The 12,628-nt window shown below is 45.4% G+C and overlaps 1 protein-coding gene across 1 annotated transcript; it reads right to left on the bottom strand.

Annotated features, from left to right (window-relative positions):
- Positions 1-555: 555 nt before the first annotated feature.
- On the bottom strand, positions 556-10,665 carry LOC308484377 (membrane-spanning 4-domains subfamily A member 4A-like). Its single transcript, XM_081019284.1, has 7 exons — positions 10,229-10,665; positions 9,132-9,371; positions 7,263-7,379; positions 5,910-5,966; positions 4,586-4,759; positions 4,019-4,138; positions 556-1,442 (listed from the first exon to the last, which is right to left on the bottom strand). Exons 2-7 carry the CDS (start codon positions 9,339-9,341, stop codon positions 1,356-1,358), a joined length of 765 nt encoding a protein of 254 aa, XP_080875410.1. The 5' UTR covers positions 9,342-9,371; positions 10,229-10,665; the 3' UTR covers positions 556-1,355.
- Between the last annotated feature and the right edge of the window lie 1,963 nt (positions 10,666-12,628).

Below are 12,628 nucleotides of genomic sequence, written 5' to 3'. Positions count from 1 at the left end.
TTCACCTGACCCGTGTGACCTTTTTGGATTCTGGGCCCTGCAATGCCCACCCCACCCCCAAAAACTCCTTTTCATGAAGCTGTCTGCCCCTGACTCAAATGTCATTCTTAGAAAGTGTTCACATCACAGTTTACTCCGTATCCAGTTTCCTAGTCAGATTGATGTTTTGAGGTGGAGGGAGGGGGGAGAGAGAGAGAGAGGATCAGACAGAAGTCTTTGTGAAGAAACTACAGGATCACTATGATGACTGTAACTAGCATGATGGGAATGTGATTTCAAAAATCAACAGCAGGAGAACATTGGATGCGGAATAAGTGGTAATGTGAACACACTTTCATATACCACTTTTTTAAAAAGAACAAAAAACCCCCGTCAAGCAGTATATATAGATTTTATGAAATGAATAAATGCACCCTGAGAATTAAGAGATATAGTACTTTTTCATTTGCTTTGACTCAATTCTCTCCCCACCCTGCATCATCACAATGTTTTTCAAAGCAACCTCATGCTGCCCTTTTCCTTTAGAATCTTGAAAAACAGCCAATGAAAACAGAGTGGTGACACCTTCCAATTTTATTATATAGTAAGATATGATATGCAACTTATTCACAATATTTCAGTGGATAAATAAAATCATATACAGAAATAAATCCTCTCCGTCAAATCTACAGGGGTTTTTTAGTATCAAACATAGAGAAAGAAGAAATGACAGCAATGACATATTAGCAAATTTACTGGGGTCATAGGTTTATTAACAGTTTGTGAGCAAGGCTTCTCAACAATAGTGACCCTCAAAAAACACCTCCCTGCAATGGAATTTGGAAGACGAAACATACCCAAGTGTCCCACTGAAATTGCGATTGATACTTTATAAATTATAGCAGTAGTGTCAAGGTAACACTATGTATATTCCTCTTAATTACCATTTTCAGATTAGTAATGTCAGTAATTAGCACTACTGAGAATCTATCAAAAGTCAATTGCTAAGGGTTCCAGACAGCTTGCAGCTTGCCTAGATCCCTTTGGTAGATATGAATTGATTTTAAAGATTCCCATTTATCCCTAGTTGGGCTTTAGGCATGTCATATATCACACCAAGTTTAGATTTTGATCCAAAATTTTAAAGCTCTGCTGGCTCAAGGCCATTCCCCATTGTCATCAGGGTTCTCCATGTCTATTTATCTTGTTTTGTATAGTTCATGGTATAAGTTGTCTTGGGCAGGTTATCATTTTCATTGGAGATGTGTTAAGGAGCCTGTTTGGAATATATGTACATACGAATGAAAAAGTCTGAATCTTTCTGCTCTTGATTTTGAGGCAGGACTCCAGGACCACTGCATGGAGGAGGCGACAATTCAGGTGTTCTCTGCATCCTTGACAGAAGTCGGAAGATTGACAGCATTAGCACTGTCCAGAATCGTGTTCTGGTAAACCACCACAACCTGAAGAAAGGAAGAAAATCAGCCTGGGAGGGTGTCGGTCTGCTGCTCAACTTGTGAATAAAGGGGCAGAGTTTGGCAAACTATCTGAGGATAACAGGGCTGCTTAGTAGGGGCAGGGGCAGGCTACGTAGCCCAAATAGTGTCAGGGACTCTGCTGAGGAGGGCTGCACTGAGGAGGAATGGTGGAAGCATCCCCCTGCTCCTGATCCAGATCCTGAATCTTCCCAAGAGCAGGAAGACAGTATAGATTTGGAACAGTGGTTTGGAGAGGGACATAGTTCAGAAGGCAGAAGCTGGGAAATACTGGATGGGGAAGAGCTAGGAGAAGAAACACCGGGGGGGGGGGAGTTAACAGGTTCACTGTCTCTGGAGAGCATTCCTCCACTCAGCCCAAGGTCAAGAAGAGCTAAGAAAGTGGCAGAGCAGAAAGCACACAAAGCACAGAGGGTACAAGATCAGATTACAAGAAGTAGAAGTGACGTGGGGTGAAAGGGGGTGGAATTCTTAATTGGGAGTACCGCCATTTCTAGGAGATGGGATTTTTGTTCTCTCGCTGTGATTATTAAAGTTTCTAACTGGTAAGAAGACTCCTTTTCCTTTGTTCTGCTTATCTACTGCCAAGGTGGAGAGGAAGCTGATTCCCTGAAGCATGACAAATAGCTATGTCCTCCAATACCTCACTGCCACTAGGCAGCCCTGAATATCATATTTGACATCATGTGAAAATCTCAGAGCTAGTATCCAGACCATAGCTGTCAACTTTCAGATTTGAAAATAAGGGATCAGCAGCCTCACCTGTCCCGGGGACAGTCTACGGGATATCTAACAATCCGGGATAGCAGCGGGAAGCAGCGGGAAACGGTGTTGGAATATGGAAATTTCCCGCAAAAAAAGGGAAGGTTGACAGCTATGATCCAGACTATGGACTCTACCACTTTGCCCCCTGAAAGGTCTAAATTCTGAAGGACGATGTTGCACACTTTCTTAAGTTTTGCATAATATTGTGCAGTTTTCCATAATTTTTGCTATTCATGGGGAGAGGCAAGGGACTAGGGAGGGTATCCCACCTCTGAACACCAGAAATGTTGTTGAACCTCATTTCTGACCTCAACATTTTTTTTAAGCATTACTCACACATCATCACTCTTATCTAGGCAGCTTTATGAGATAAAAAGGGGGTGACAAACTGCATCCTTATCTCTCCCGCTCCATTGGGCAAAGTTTGACAGGTGAGCAAGGTAACCCACCTGTCAATGGCATGATGTCAAAATGTCAGGTGACCCATTTTTGCCTGCTTGGACGATCAGCTGATCATGAAGATTTGAAAAGCTCTGCACGTGGAGCTGTTCAAGCCCAACAATCAACTGATTGCCCAGAATGGCAACAGCCTAGAAAGCTGCCTGCAGAGGAGTCATTCACTCGGAGGTTTGGCTCAAATATTATTTCCCCTACAATGAGGAACTGGGAAGTGCAATCTGAAATGCCTTCATTTTAACTGAGCGCTTGTTGTTTCCAAAATGTGTGCAAATAGACACATGTCCCAGAGTACAGGTGGGAGGATTTAAGTAATAATAATAATAATAATAATTTATTATTTATACCCCGCCCATCTGGCTGGGTTTCCCCAGCCACTCTGGGCGGCTTCCAAAAGAATATTAAAATACTATGATACATCAAACATTAAAAGCTTCCCTAAACAGGGCTGCCTTCAGATGTCTTCTAAAAGTCTGGTAGTTGTTGTTCTCTTTGACATCTGGTGGGAGGGCGTTCCACAGGGAGGGCGCCACTACCGAGAAGGCCCTCTGCCTGGTTCCCTGTAACTTGGCTTCTCGCAGTGAGGGAACCGCCAGAAGGCCCTCGGTGCTGGACCTCAGTGTCCGGGTAGAACGATGGAGGTGGAGACGCTCCTTCAGGTATACTGGACCGAGGCCGTTTAGGGCTTTAAAGGTCAGCACCAACACTTTGAATTGTGCTCGGAAACGTACTGGGAGCCAATGTAGGTCTTTCAAGACCGGTGTTATATGGTCTCGGCGGCTGTTCCCAGTCACCAGTCTGGCAGCTGCATTCTGGATTAGTTGTAGTTTCCGGGTCACCTTCAAAGGTAGCCCCACGTAGAGCGCATTGCAGTAGTCCAAGCGGGAGATAACCAGAGCATGCACCACTCTGGCGAGGCAGTCCGCGGGCAGATAGGGTCTCAACCTACGTACCAGATGGAGCTGGTACACAGCTGCCCTGGACACGGATTTAACCTGTGCCTCCATGGACAGCTGTGAGTCCAAAATGACTCCCAGGCTGCGCACCTGGTCCTTCAGGGGCACGGTTACCCCACAGTTCCACAGTTCTGAGAAGAAAGTAATTTCTGGTTAAATGCTAGCTTCTCCACAGTGGCAAGCTGGCAGTGCGAAGCTAAGGATAAATTCTATAAGCATCCCAGATGAAGAATTGCAACCCGGATATGGAATACTATTTGGACAACAACCCCTACCCCTTATGAGACAGGAGAGCAAGCAATCCCACCTCCAGAATCCCCACTCGTTTGCTTGGATTGCCAAACTCCACTCCCTTTCAAATATTACCGTTTCTGTGTGGGTTTTCAAGCACACCGTCTTGCACCCAAAGGCAGCAGTGGAGATGGAGATGCAGAATTCGAGGATGGTGAATACCAGGTGAACAGCCATCATTCCAGACAGTATATTCTGTGAATGAAAGATATGTCCCGATCGTAAGGAATCATTCTTCTTTACCACATATATCTATGCAAATAAGGAGGCAGGCAGGTGGAGTCTGGCTGAGGGCAAAGTCAGGCTGGTGGGCCAGTGCTTTGTTCCACTTAATGGACCAGCTTCCATTGATTCCCCCACTTGCTCCTCAGCCATGTTACTGTGAGTTTTTGTACTAGAAACACCATATTGAATGCTTGCTGTTCCACCTCGGCCCCTTGCACCTTTCTTTCAGACTGCAAATGGCCTGCAAGTAGTTCTAAAGTTTTTAGTATTTGATGTTTTATCTCATTTTTAACATTCTGTTGGGAGCCGCCCAGAGTGGCTGGGGAAACCCAGACAGATTGGTGCGGTATCAATATTTTGTTTTGTTTTGTTTTATATTTTCATCATCATCATCATCTTGCCAGGACGTGTCCTCACCTCAGGGATGACTTTGGTTTCGTAACACCTATGAGCCAGTTTTGTATCAAGGTTCCTGCACCAATACCTGGCATGAAACCCCAGGCCTGAAATAGCCAAAGATGAAGAAAGGATGATAATCCCAAGGCCAGCAGCTATGGCACTCACCACATTCAATCCCAGCATGCTCTTCACCTACAGATGGAGAAGAAAAACCATTGTGTCTCTGGCCAAAGACCCTGATGAGAGTGAGCACCTTTAAGAACGGCCTTCAAGATGAGGTCCCCACCGTGCCCTCAAGATGCCTGCCAGGGCCCCCTGTCCTTTCCAAATTGTATTTTTTTTACAGTTAGGTTCTTTGGCCTATTGTTCACTGGGGGACGGAACAGGGCTGCCTGTTTCCCCCTGCACTCACTGTTTTATTTGTTTGCAGGGTAGACGTACATTGGCTGTTGTTTAGGGCCTTCTCAGTAGTGGCACCCACCCTGTGGAACGCCCTCCCTTCGGATACCAAGGAGATAAATGATTACACAACTTTTAGAAGACATCTGAAGGCAACGCTGTATCAGGAGGTTTTTAATGCTTGATGTTAATATTGTGTTTTTAGACATGCTGTAAGCCACCCAGGGTAAACCCAGCCAGATGGGCAGGGTATAAATAATGAAATTGTTGTCGTTGTTGTTTAGGGCCAGAATTCTGAGCATCACCAGAGTTTCTGTGAAATGGGTACTTTGTGGGGTTCATGACAATTTATTGGATTTTCAAATGTGTCCCCAGGCCCCAGAAAGGTTGGGAACCCAAGCCTTAAGGTATTTAACCCAGGCCCATTCTCTGTGCGTGCCAAGAGGATTTCAAAGAATATCCCTCTGGTTCCTGGCTTATAAAAACTTGGGGGAGATCTTTTGGCATCTGAACCCATTAAACTGGTTTTCTTATATAGCCAGCCTATTTACATATGCATGAACACGAGTCTTTATCTGGAACAATCTCTGGATGTTATGTATGTCACAGTGGGGGAGGATAATATGTTGTCACTCAACGCAACACATCACTCCTGATGAGTGGCTGTTGGGCTGATGGCAGTTGAAGTCCAGCAACATCGGGGGTGGAGGCACAGATTCCCCATCCTTGACCTGTATCACTCTAACATGTCTCTTTGGCCCACCCCAGTTGCCAGGCCCCATTAAGACAGCAACCTCTAAGCAATGTACTGCATTGTACAAGGCAGCCTCAGAACCCCAAGTCTAGGAAGTGGCCTTAAATGGCAAGCAACACAAGTCACAAATTCTCTCTTTCTTTTTCATCAGACTCCTCACATCACACAATCCCATAAGAGGTTAGTCACCAGCGGCTTCTTGGGGTTGCTAGCAGCTGCCACAGACAGGGATCCTGAAATGATGTACTGCAAGAGACAGATGGAGAGACAGAGAGAAATACGGGGCAATGAACGAATCTCAAATGGACTGACAGTCTGGTTCTGTCCACTAGATCATAATCAGAGGCACTTGCAGAGGAAGGGGGTGTGGTGGGTGTGGTCCGCCCTGGGTGTCATCCCTGGGGGGGGTACATCGCCACGCCGCCGCCCCTAGGATGCTGGCCCCGCCCCTGGGTGCACAACATGTGCGCTGCTCCGGGTGCCTGAGCAGCTAGCTCCACCTCTGATCAGAGGACTGTTAGATTGGGCATCATCTGACTTTATTCAAATGAAAATCACTGTTTGGGTGAACAGATCCACTTAAATCAGGAGTTTTTTCCATTCAGATCAGGGGTCTGTGTTCAACAAAACAACTGTTTCCATGCTCTCTGGTAACTGCTGCAATGCTTGTGAAAGCCTGGCAGAAACTTCAGCTGTTCTAAGAGAATGTTGTTCTGATGCTAGATGGTTGACCAGGACTAGCCAAACGGAACATATTGCACCCTTCTTAACAAGCTGTGGATCTACACACGGGGCGAGGGGGGTGCTATAAATAAGTCAGAAATCACAGGGGTCTGCAAACTTTTTCACCAGGGGGCCAGCCCACTGTTCCTCAGACCTAGTGGGGGCCCAGACCATATGGGGGGGGGGGATGAACGAATTCCTATGCCCCACAAATAACCCAGAGATGCATTTTAAATAAAAGCACACATTCTACTCATGTGAAAACACACTGATTCCCGGACCGTCCGCGGGCCGGATTTAGAAGGTGATTGGGCCACATCCAGCCCCTGAGCCTTAGTTTGCCTATCCATGAATTAGATCATTATAACAATGGGGGAGGACTATGGAAAATCATATTTAAATATTTCCTGCTCTCTGGCACCATCTGGTGTTGCATGTTTATAGCGTATTCAAAGCATTGTTTCTTTACTAATGTGGCTGAGTTCAATGACCAAGCACAGTTCAAAGTGTTGGTTCTTAGGGCCCTAATGGTTTGGGACTCAAGTATCCAATAGCTATTGCCTCCATGACCTGCTTGCAGGCTTCCCAGAGTCATCTCGTTGGCCAGAGTGGCAAACAGGACACTGAACTGGATAGGCTTTTGGTCTGATCCAGCACACCCTTCCTATGTCCTTAGTTAGACCTGCCTGCTTTGGGCAGCCATTCAGCAAACGCGGAGCAGAAAGCAGGTTTCAAAACATAGCACTAGCACAGGAATTGTTTGACAGAGCAAAGGTGAATCCTGTCAAACTTCTCTTAGACTCAAATATGAAGAATTACCGGGATTCCTGTCCAATACGGGGTCATTATGACCGCATAAAGCAAGAAGTCATTAGACGCCACATTCATCACAAGCCCAAAAGCCATTCCCATGATGCCTATGAGTATCTGAGTGATCTGCAAAGAGAGAATTAAACATGATGTTACCCTGATCTTGTTCATTCTTGACGATAATAAGTACAATTTGCCCATGACAAGTTCCCTAAATGATGATAAACTTCAGCAGGTGGGTGGGAAGGTGGGTGACATTTTCCCTTTTGAAATATGGAAACATTTTTTGACTAGTGGAACCTTCAAGGCTCAACACTTTTATTATGGCATAGGGTTTAATCCACGGAAGTCTTGTGCTGTAATAAATGTGTCTTACAAATGCCACAAGACTCTTGTTTTTGCAGCAATAGTTTTAATGCAACTGCCCCTCTGAAAATGATCTGATTTGCTGCAAGAAAACAGATTCAGATCCTGTAACAGGTTTAGCAGGGCATTAGCAGGAGGTCACCTTAACTGAGGTCTGTTTCATGCATTTTGTTACCTATCACAGTGGATACGTGGGTGTTCATCTCAGCCTTTGCTTACACAACAATTGCTCACCCATTGTCCCAGTGGCATATTAGCTGCTTGGCTAGGGTCAAGGTACCAGGAGACCTAAAAGATTGCCCCGCCCATTATATACCAAACCAATCACTGCATTCTGCATTCTGCTCCTGCAAGTACCATCACACCTGGAGATCTTCCAAATCATGTACAGATCAAAGCTTTAGTGTGTCGGGACTTCCCTTTGGAACTTCCTCCTATTAAATATCAGTCAGGCACCATCCCTAGTGCCTTTTCAGGAGCTTCTGAGGACCTTCATTTCCCTTTTTTAATTTTTAATGTCATTTCCCAACAAACCTTTTAAGTTGAGATTCTTACCACACCCTTTATCTGTATTGGATTTGGAATTGCTTTAAAACATGTTGTTGTTGTTGCTGCTGTTTTTCTGATGATTTTATTATTCATCACTTTGGGGTGTTTCATGATGATGACTTATGACAGGCATAGGCAAACTCAACCTTCCAGACATTTTGAGACTACAGTTCCCATCATCCCTGACCACTGGTCCTGTTAGTGAGGGATGATGGGAGTTGTAGTCCCAAAACATCTGGAGGGCCGAGTTTGCCTATGCCTGATTTATTACTTGTACCCTGCCCATCAGACTGGGTTGCCCCAGGCACTCTGGGCAATGCCACCATGGACAAAACCAAATAAATAAAATGCACACATTGAAAACCCAATCAAGGATTGTGCATTTGACAGCCTGGATATTGCCCCACAGACAGATAACTCTGCAAGCCCTGTTCCCACAACTCTCACTCCACCCCTTTATGGAACCCTAAAACTTATAAGGAGTGGGAATAATTGGCTCCATTCCCTAAGCCAGAGGTCTATTTCCCCTGCTGATGCCAAAATGTTCCTTTTCATGAATGCGCAGGCCCACCTCTTAGCAGTGCCCTCATTGCATGTTGGGATGCACATGCTTCCCTTCCATTAAGTCAAGGCTGGGAAACCTGCAGCCCTCCAGACATTGCTGGACCCCAACACCCATCAGCCCATCAGCATGGCCAATGGCCAGAATAATGGAAGTTCCGGTCCAGCAAAATCTGGATGGTCCAGTTTTACACATTCTCAGCAGTGCTGCAAGCTAATTCACCATTCTGATCTTACTCCAGAGGAACCCAAAGGTGCCCTGGATACTGTCTGAGAAGCACCACTATCAAACTGATTGGGGAAGAAAGCTCCTAAAAGAGACAGTTATTGGTGCAGGGCAGACATGGTGGACTCAAACACTGCAGCTCCTGATTGTTTGTTTGTTTGTTTGTTTGCACTCACCCCCAGTGCCAGTGGCTCCCCGGCATAAAATTTCTTCAGTGGCCTCTGCAGAGAAGGACTGGCCCCAACGCTGGAGAAAATCTGAGGTTGTTGGGTCACAATCTGAGTCGGAGGCCCTGCTCCAGAGCCCTCTGGACCTATGGGTGTCTCAGAAAGCTTGTGGGGCACGATCTGAGTGGAAATAATAGTTCTCGAGCCCCCTGGATCCATGGAGGCCAATTTCTAGTCTTAACTGCCTCTCTGGGAAACAGAGAAGATAAAGAGACGGGAGGATAGAGTGGGAAAGGAGAGCAAGGCACACAGAAATAAATGGTGAAGAGTCACATTTTGGAAGCGGCAGAGTATTTAGAGCCTGGATCTAGAAAAGCAGTGGTTCAGCTTTTCTCCAAATGGAGATGCAAAGTGCACCATTACGGCTTCTGGAAATGTTTCCAGAACAGTTTGTACCTAGGTCCCAGCTTTCCTCCTTGGCCCACATTACTTACTACTACTACTACTACTACTATACCCCACCCACCTGGCTTGTTTTCCACGGATTTGCATTTTCAAAGAAACATAGATTTGGAGAGTTGGAAGGGACCCCGAGGGTCATCTAGTCCAACCCCAGCAATGAATTTGTTCAGATTTAGAGCTAAAGAGCCGGTTTTCCCTGGGAAAGGAGCAGGGCAAGGGGGAAACCATTATTTCTAGTCACAGGACAAGCGGAAGTCCATCATTTCCATCATTTAAAAAAGTGCGCCTCAAATCATCTACATGCTGCGCAAAGAGTGAGGTGGCTGCTTGGCAACCCGGGATGTTTGAGCGTTTCGTAGAAACAGGGAGGGCGTGGCTTTCGTCTCCCCCGCCCCAAAGCCGGCACAAATCATCCCAGCCTCCGGCACCTTCCACTTTCCCCCTAATAAGTCCCAAGGCTTCTGTAGCGCCTCCGTTAACTGTGCGTTACTCCTTTTGCCAGAAGATGGGGCTGAGAAGCAGGCTGGATTATGGAAGAGAATCCGGGAGACAGTTCCAGCATCTTGCAAAAGCCAGGGACGAAACCCCTACAAATTGCACCCCGGCGCGCCCTGAGCGCTGGGCACCCCGTTCCCTTCCCTTACCACCTCCGGGTCGTGTCAGCAGACGCGGATCTTGGAGAGGTTGAACGAAGCGAGCGAGCTGAAGAGCTGCCTCGGCCAAATAGGCTGCTGCTGGCTGAGCGTTGCAACTGCAGAGACAGAGACAGAAAGACAGGATCAACATCTTACCCACCTCCCTTGAAAGCATGCAGTTAGGGAATTTAAGCGTCTGCCTTTAATGACTTTGTAGATGATACAGGGATGGCCCCAGGGGCGCGCTTAGCCTGTATGAGAATCGAGGCTTTTAGTGTTGCTGCTCCAGCTCTCTGGAATGAATTGCCAGCCAAAATCAGGCAGCGGCCGAGCATAACGGTGCTTCGGCACCTACTGAAGACATATTTGGTTTAGGAAAGCTTTCCTAAAAATGGAAACTAGTCATTTGTGCAAAATCAGTTTTATATCTGATGTTTTCTTGTGTCTGGCATTTCTAGGGATATTTTAAAAAAAGTTTGTTAACTTGATTTTATTGTATTTGGAGCCTGTGTTTCTATATTTTGTTCCATTTTTACTGAATACACCACAGCGTAGCAATTTATAAATGTGGTTATTATCATTAGAAGCACAGAATTGTAGAGTTGGAAGGGACCCCGAGGGTCATCTAATCTAACCCCCTGCAACGCAGGAATCTCAGCTAAAGCATTCATGACAAATGGCCATCCAACCTCTGCTAAAAACCTTTGATGAAGGAGAGTCCACCACTTCCCGAGAGAGACCCTTCCATTGTCAAACAGCTCTTACTGTCAGAAGTTTCTCCTGATGTTTAGTCGGAATCTCCCTTCTGGTAACTTGAAGCCATTGATTCAGATCCTGCCCTCTGGAACAGGAGAAAACAAGCTTTTCCCCTCTTCCATGTGACAGTCTTTGGGATATTTGAAGATGGCTGTCATATCTCGTCTCACTTTCCTTCTTTCCAGGCTAAACATACCCAACTCCCTCAACTGTTCCTCATAAGGCTTGGTTTCCAGATCAGTCTTCATCACCCTTCTCTGCACACGTTCCAGTTTGTCAACATCCTTCTTAGATTGTGGTGCCCAGAATTGGACACAGTATTCCAGGTGTGCTCTGACCAAGGCCGATTAAAGGCAAAGGGACTCCTGACCATTAGGTCCAGTCATGACCGACTCTGGGGTTGCGGCGCTCATCTTGCTTTACTGGCCGAGGGAGCCGGCGTACAGCTTCCGGGTCATGTGGCCAGCAGGACTAAGCCGCTTCTGGCAAACCAGAGCAGCACACGGAAACGCCGTTTACCATCCCGCCAGAGCGGTACCTATTTACCTACTTGCACTTTGACATGCTTTCGAACTGCTAGGTTGGCAGGAGCAGGGACCGAACAACGGGATCTGGTCACTATACTTCTGTTGATACAGCCTAGAATAGCATTAGCTTTTTTAGCTGCTGTGTTGATTCATGTTAAGCTTGTGGTCTATTAAGACCCCTCGGTACTTTTCATTACCGGCATTCCAGGTATCCCCATCTTATATTTGTGCAGCTAGTTTTTCCTGCCTAAGTGTAGAAATTTAACATTTGTTCCTATTGAAATTTAGTTAGTTAGTTTGGCCCAGTTCTTCAATCTGTTAAGGTCATCTTGAATCCCAATTCTGTCTTCTGTGGCATTAGCTACCCCTCCCAGTTTGGGAGTCAACAATGGATTTACTTGGTCAGATGATTCTTAAAATAAAGTAAAATAAACCCTACCCTTTTCACAGGCAGTAAGGCAAGCAAATTTTCTGCACAAAGTCCCGCCTTTGCTACTAACTTTGAAGGGTATGCTAGAATTCTGCCTTTCTCCTTTTCTTTTCTTTTCTTTTCTTTTCTTTTCTTTTCTTTTCTTTTCTTTTCTTTTGCTTTATTATACTTAGTTACAACTGTACAACTTAAACTTGAGTTCATTGTCACCAATAAACTGATTTAAAAAACCCTGACATTTGAACAATACATTTTCTTCCGAAGTGTCAGACTTCCTGTCTTTTCCATATTTTGTTCTATTGAAACCTATCGCATAAATTTGTCCATTTGTTTAATAATAAAGTACAAATAATTATATCATTCTCTTTTTGTACGAATTGTTTACAGAGATTATTCAAAGGACCTTCCAGAATTTAAATCACAGCAAATGTTCTCAAGATATTTCTTGAGAACTCCCCAATCCTTTCTCCTTTTCTTGCTCCCACCAGGGGGAGACAAAAAGGTGTCAAGTAACCAAAATATCCCATCTTCTCACAAGGAATTATCACTATTTTTCAAGTTGTGCTTTCTCAAGCAGCCTCAAGAGGGAGTGCTCCAGTTATGAGGGATGCATTTTCCTGCAAAAAAAACCCCAAAAACCCAGATAGTCAGTTGCTTTCTTTCTGCAGCTCCTTTGTTCACAGCGTTAGATGTTTA

This window comes from Podarcis pityusensis (assembly GCF_964106645.2).
Source record: "Podarcis pityusensis genome assembly, chromosome: 8".
NCBI classification, from domain to species: domain Eukaryota; kingdom Metazoa; phylum Chordata; class Lepidosauria; order Squamata; family Lacertidae; genus Podarcis; species Podarcis pityusensis.
Note: the sequence above shows the minus strand (reverse complement) of the source record. Positions and strands in the feature narration are given on the sequence as shown.

Bases quoted from the DNA above. Each gene is read 5' to 3' on its own strand.
- LOC308484377 (XM_081019284.1), bottom strand. From the start codon at position 9,341: ATGGATCCAGGGGGCTCGAGAACTATTATTTCCACTCAGATCGTGCCC. The intron at 7,380-9,131 runs GTGAGTGCAAAC...CTCTCTTTGCAG, and splicing joins GGGAGCCACTGGCACTGGGG to ATCACTCAGATACTCATAGG. The intron at 4,139-4,585 runs GTGAGGACACGT...TTTCATTCACAG, and splicing joins AAACCAAAGTCATCCCTGAG to AATATACTGTCTGGAATGAT.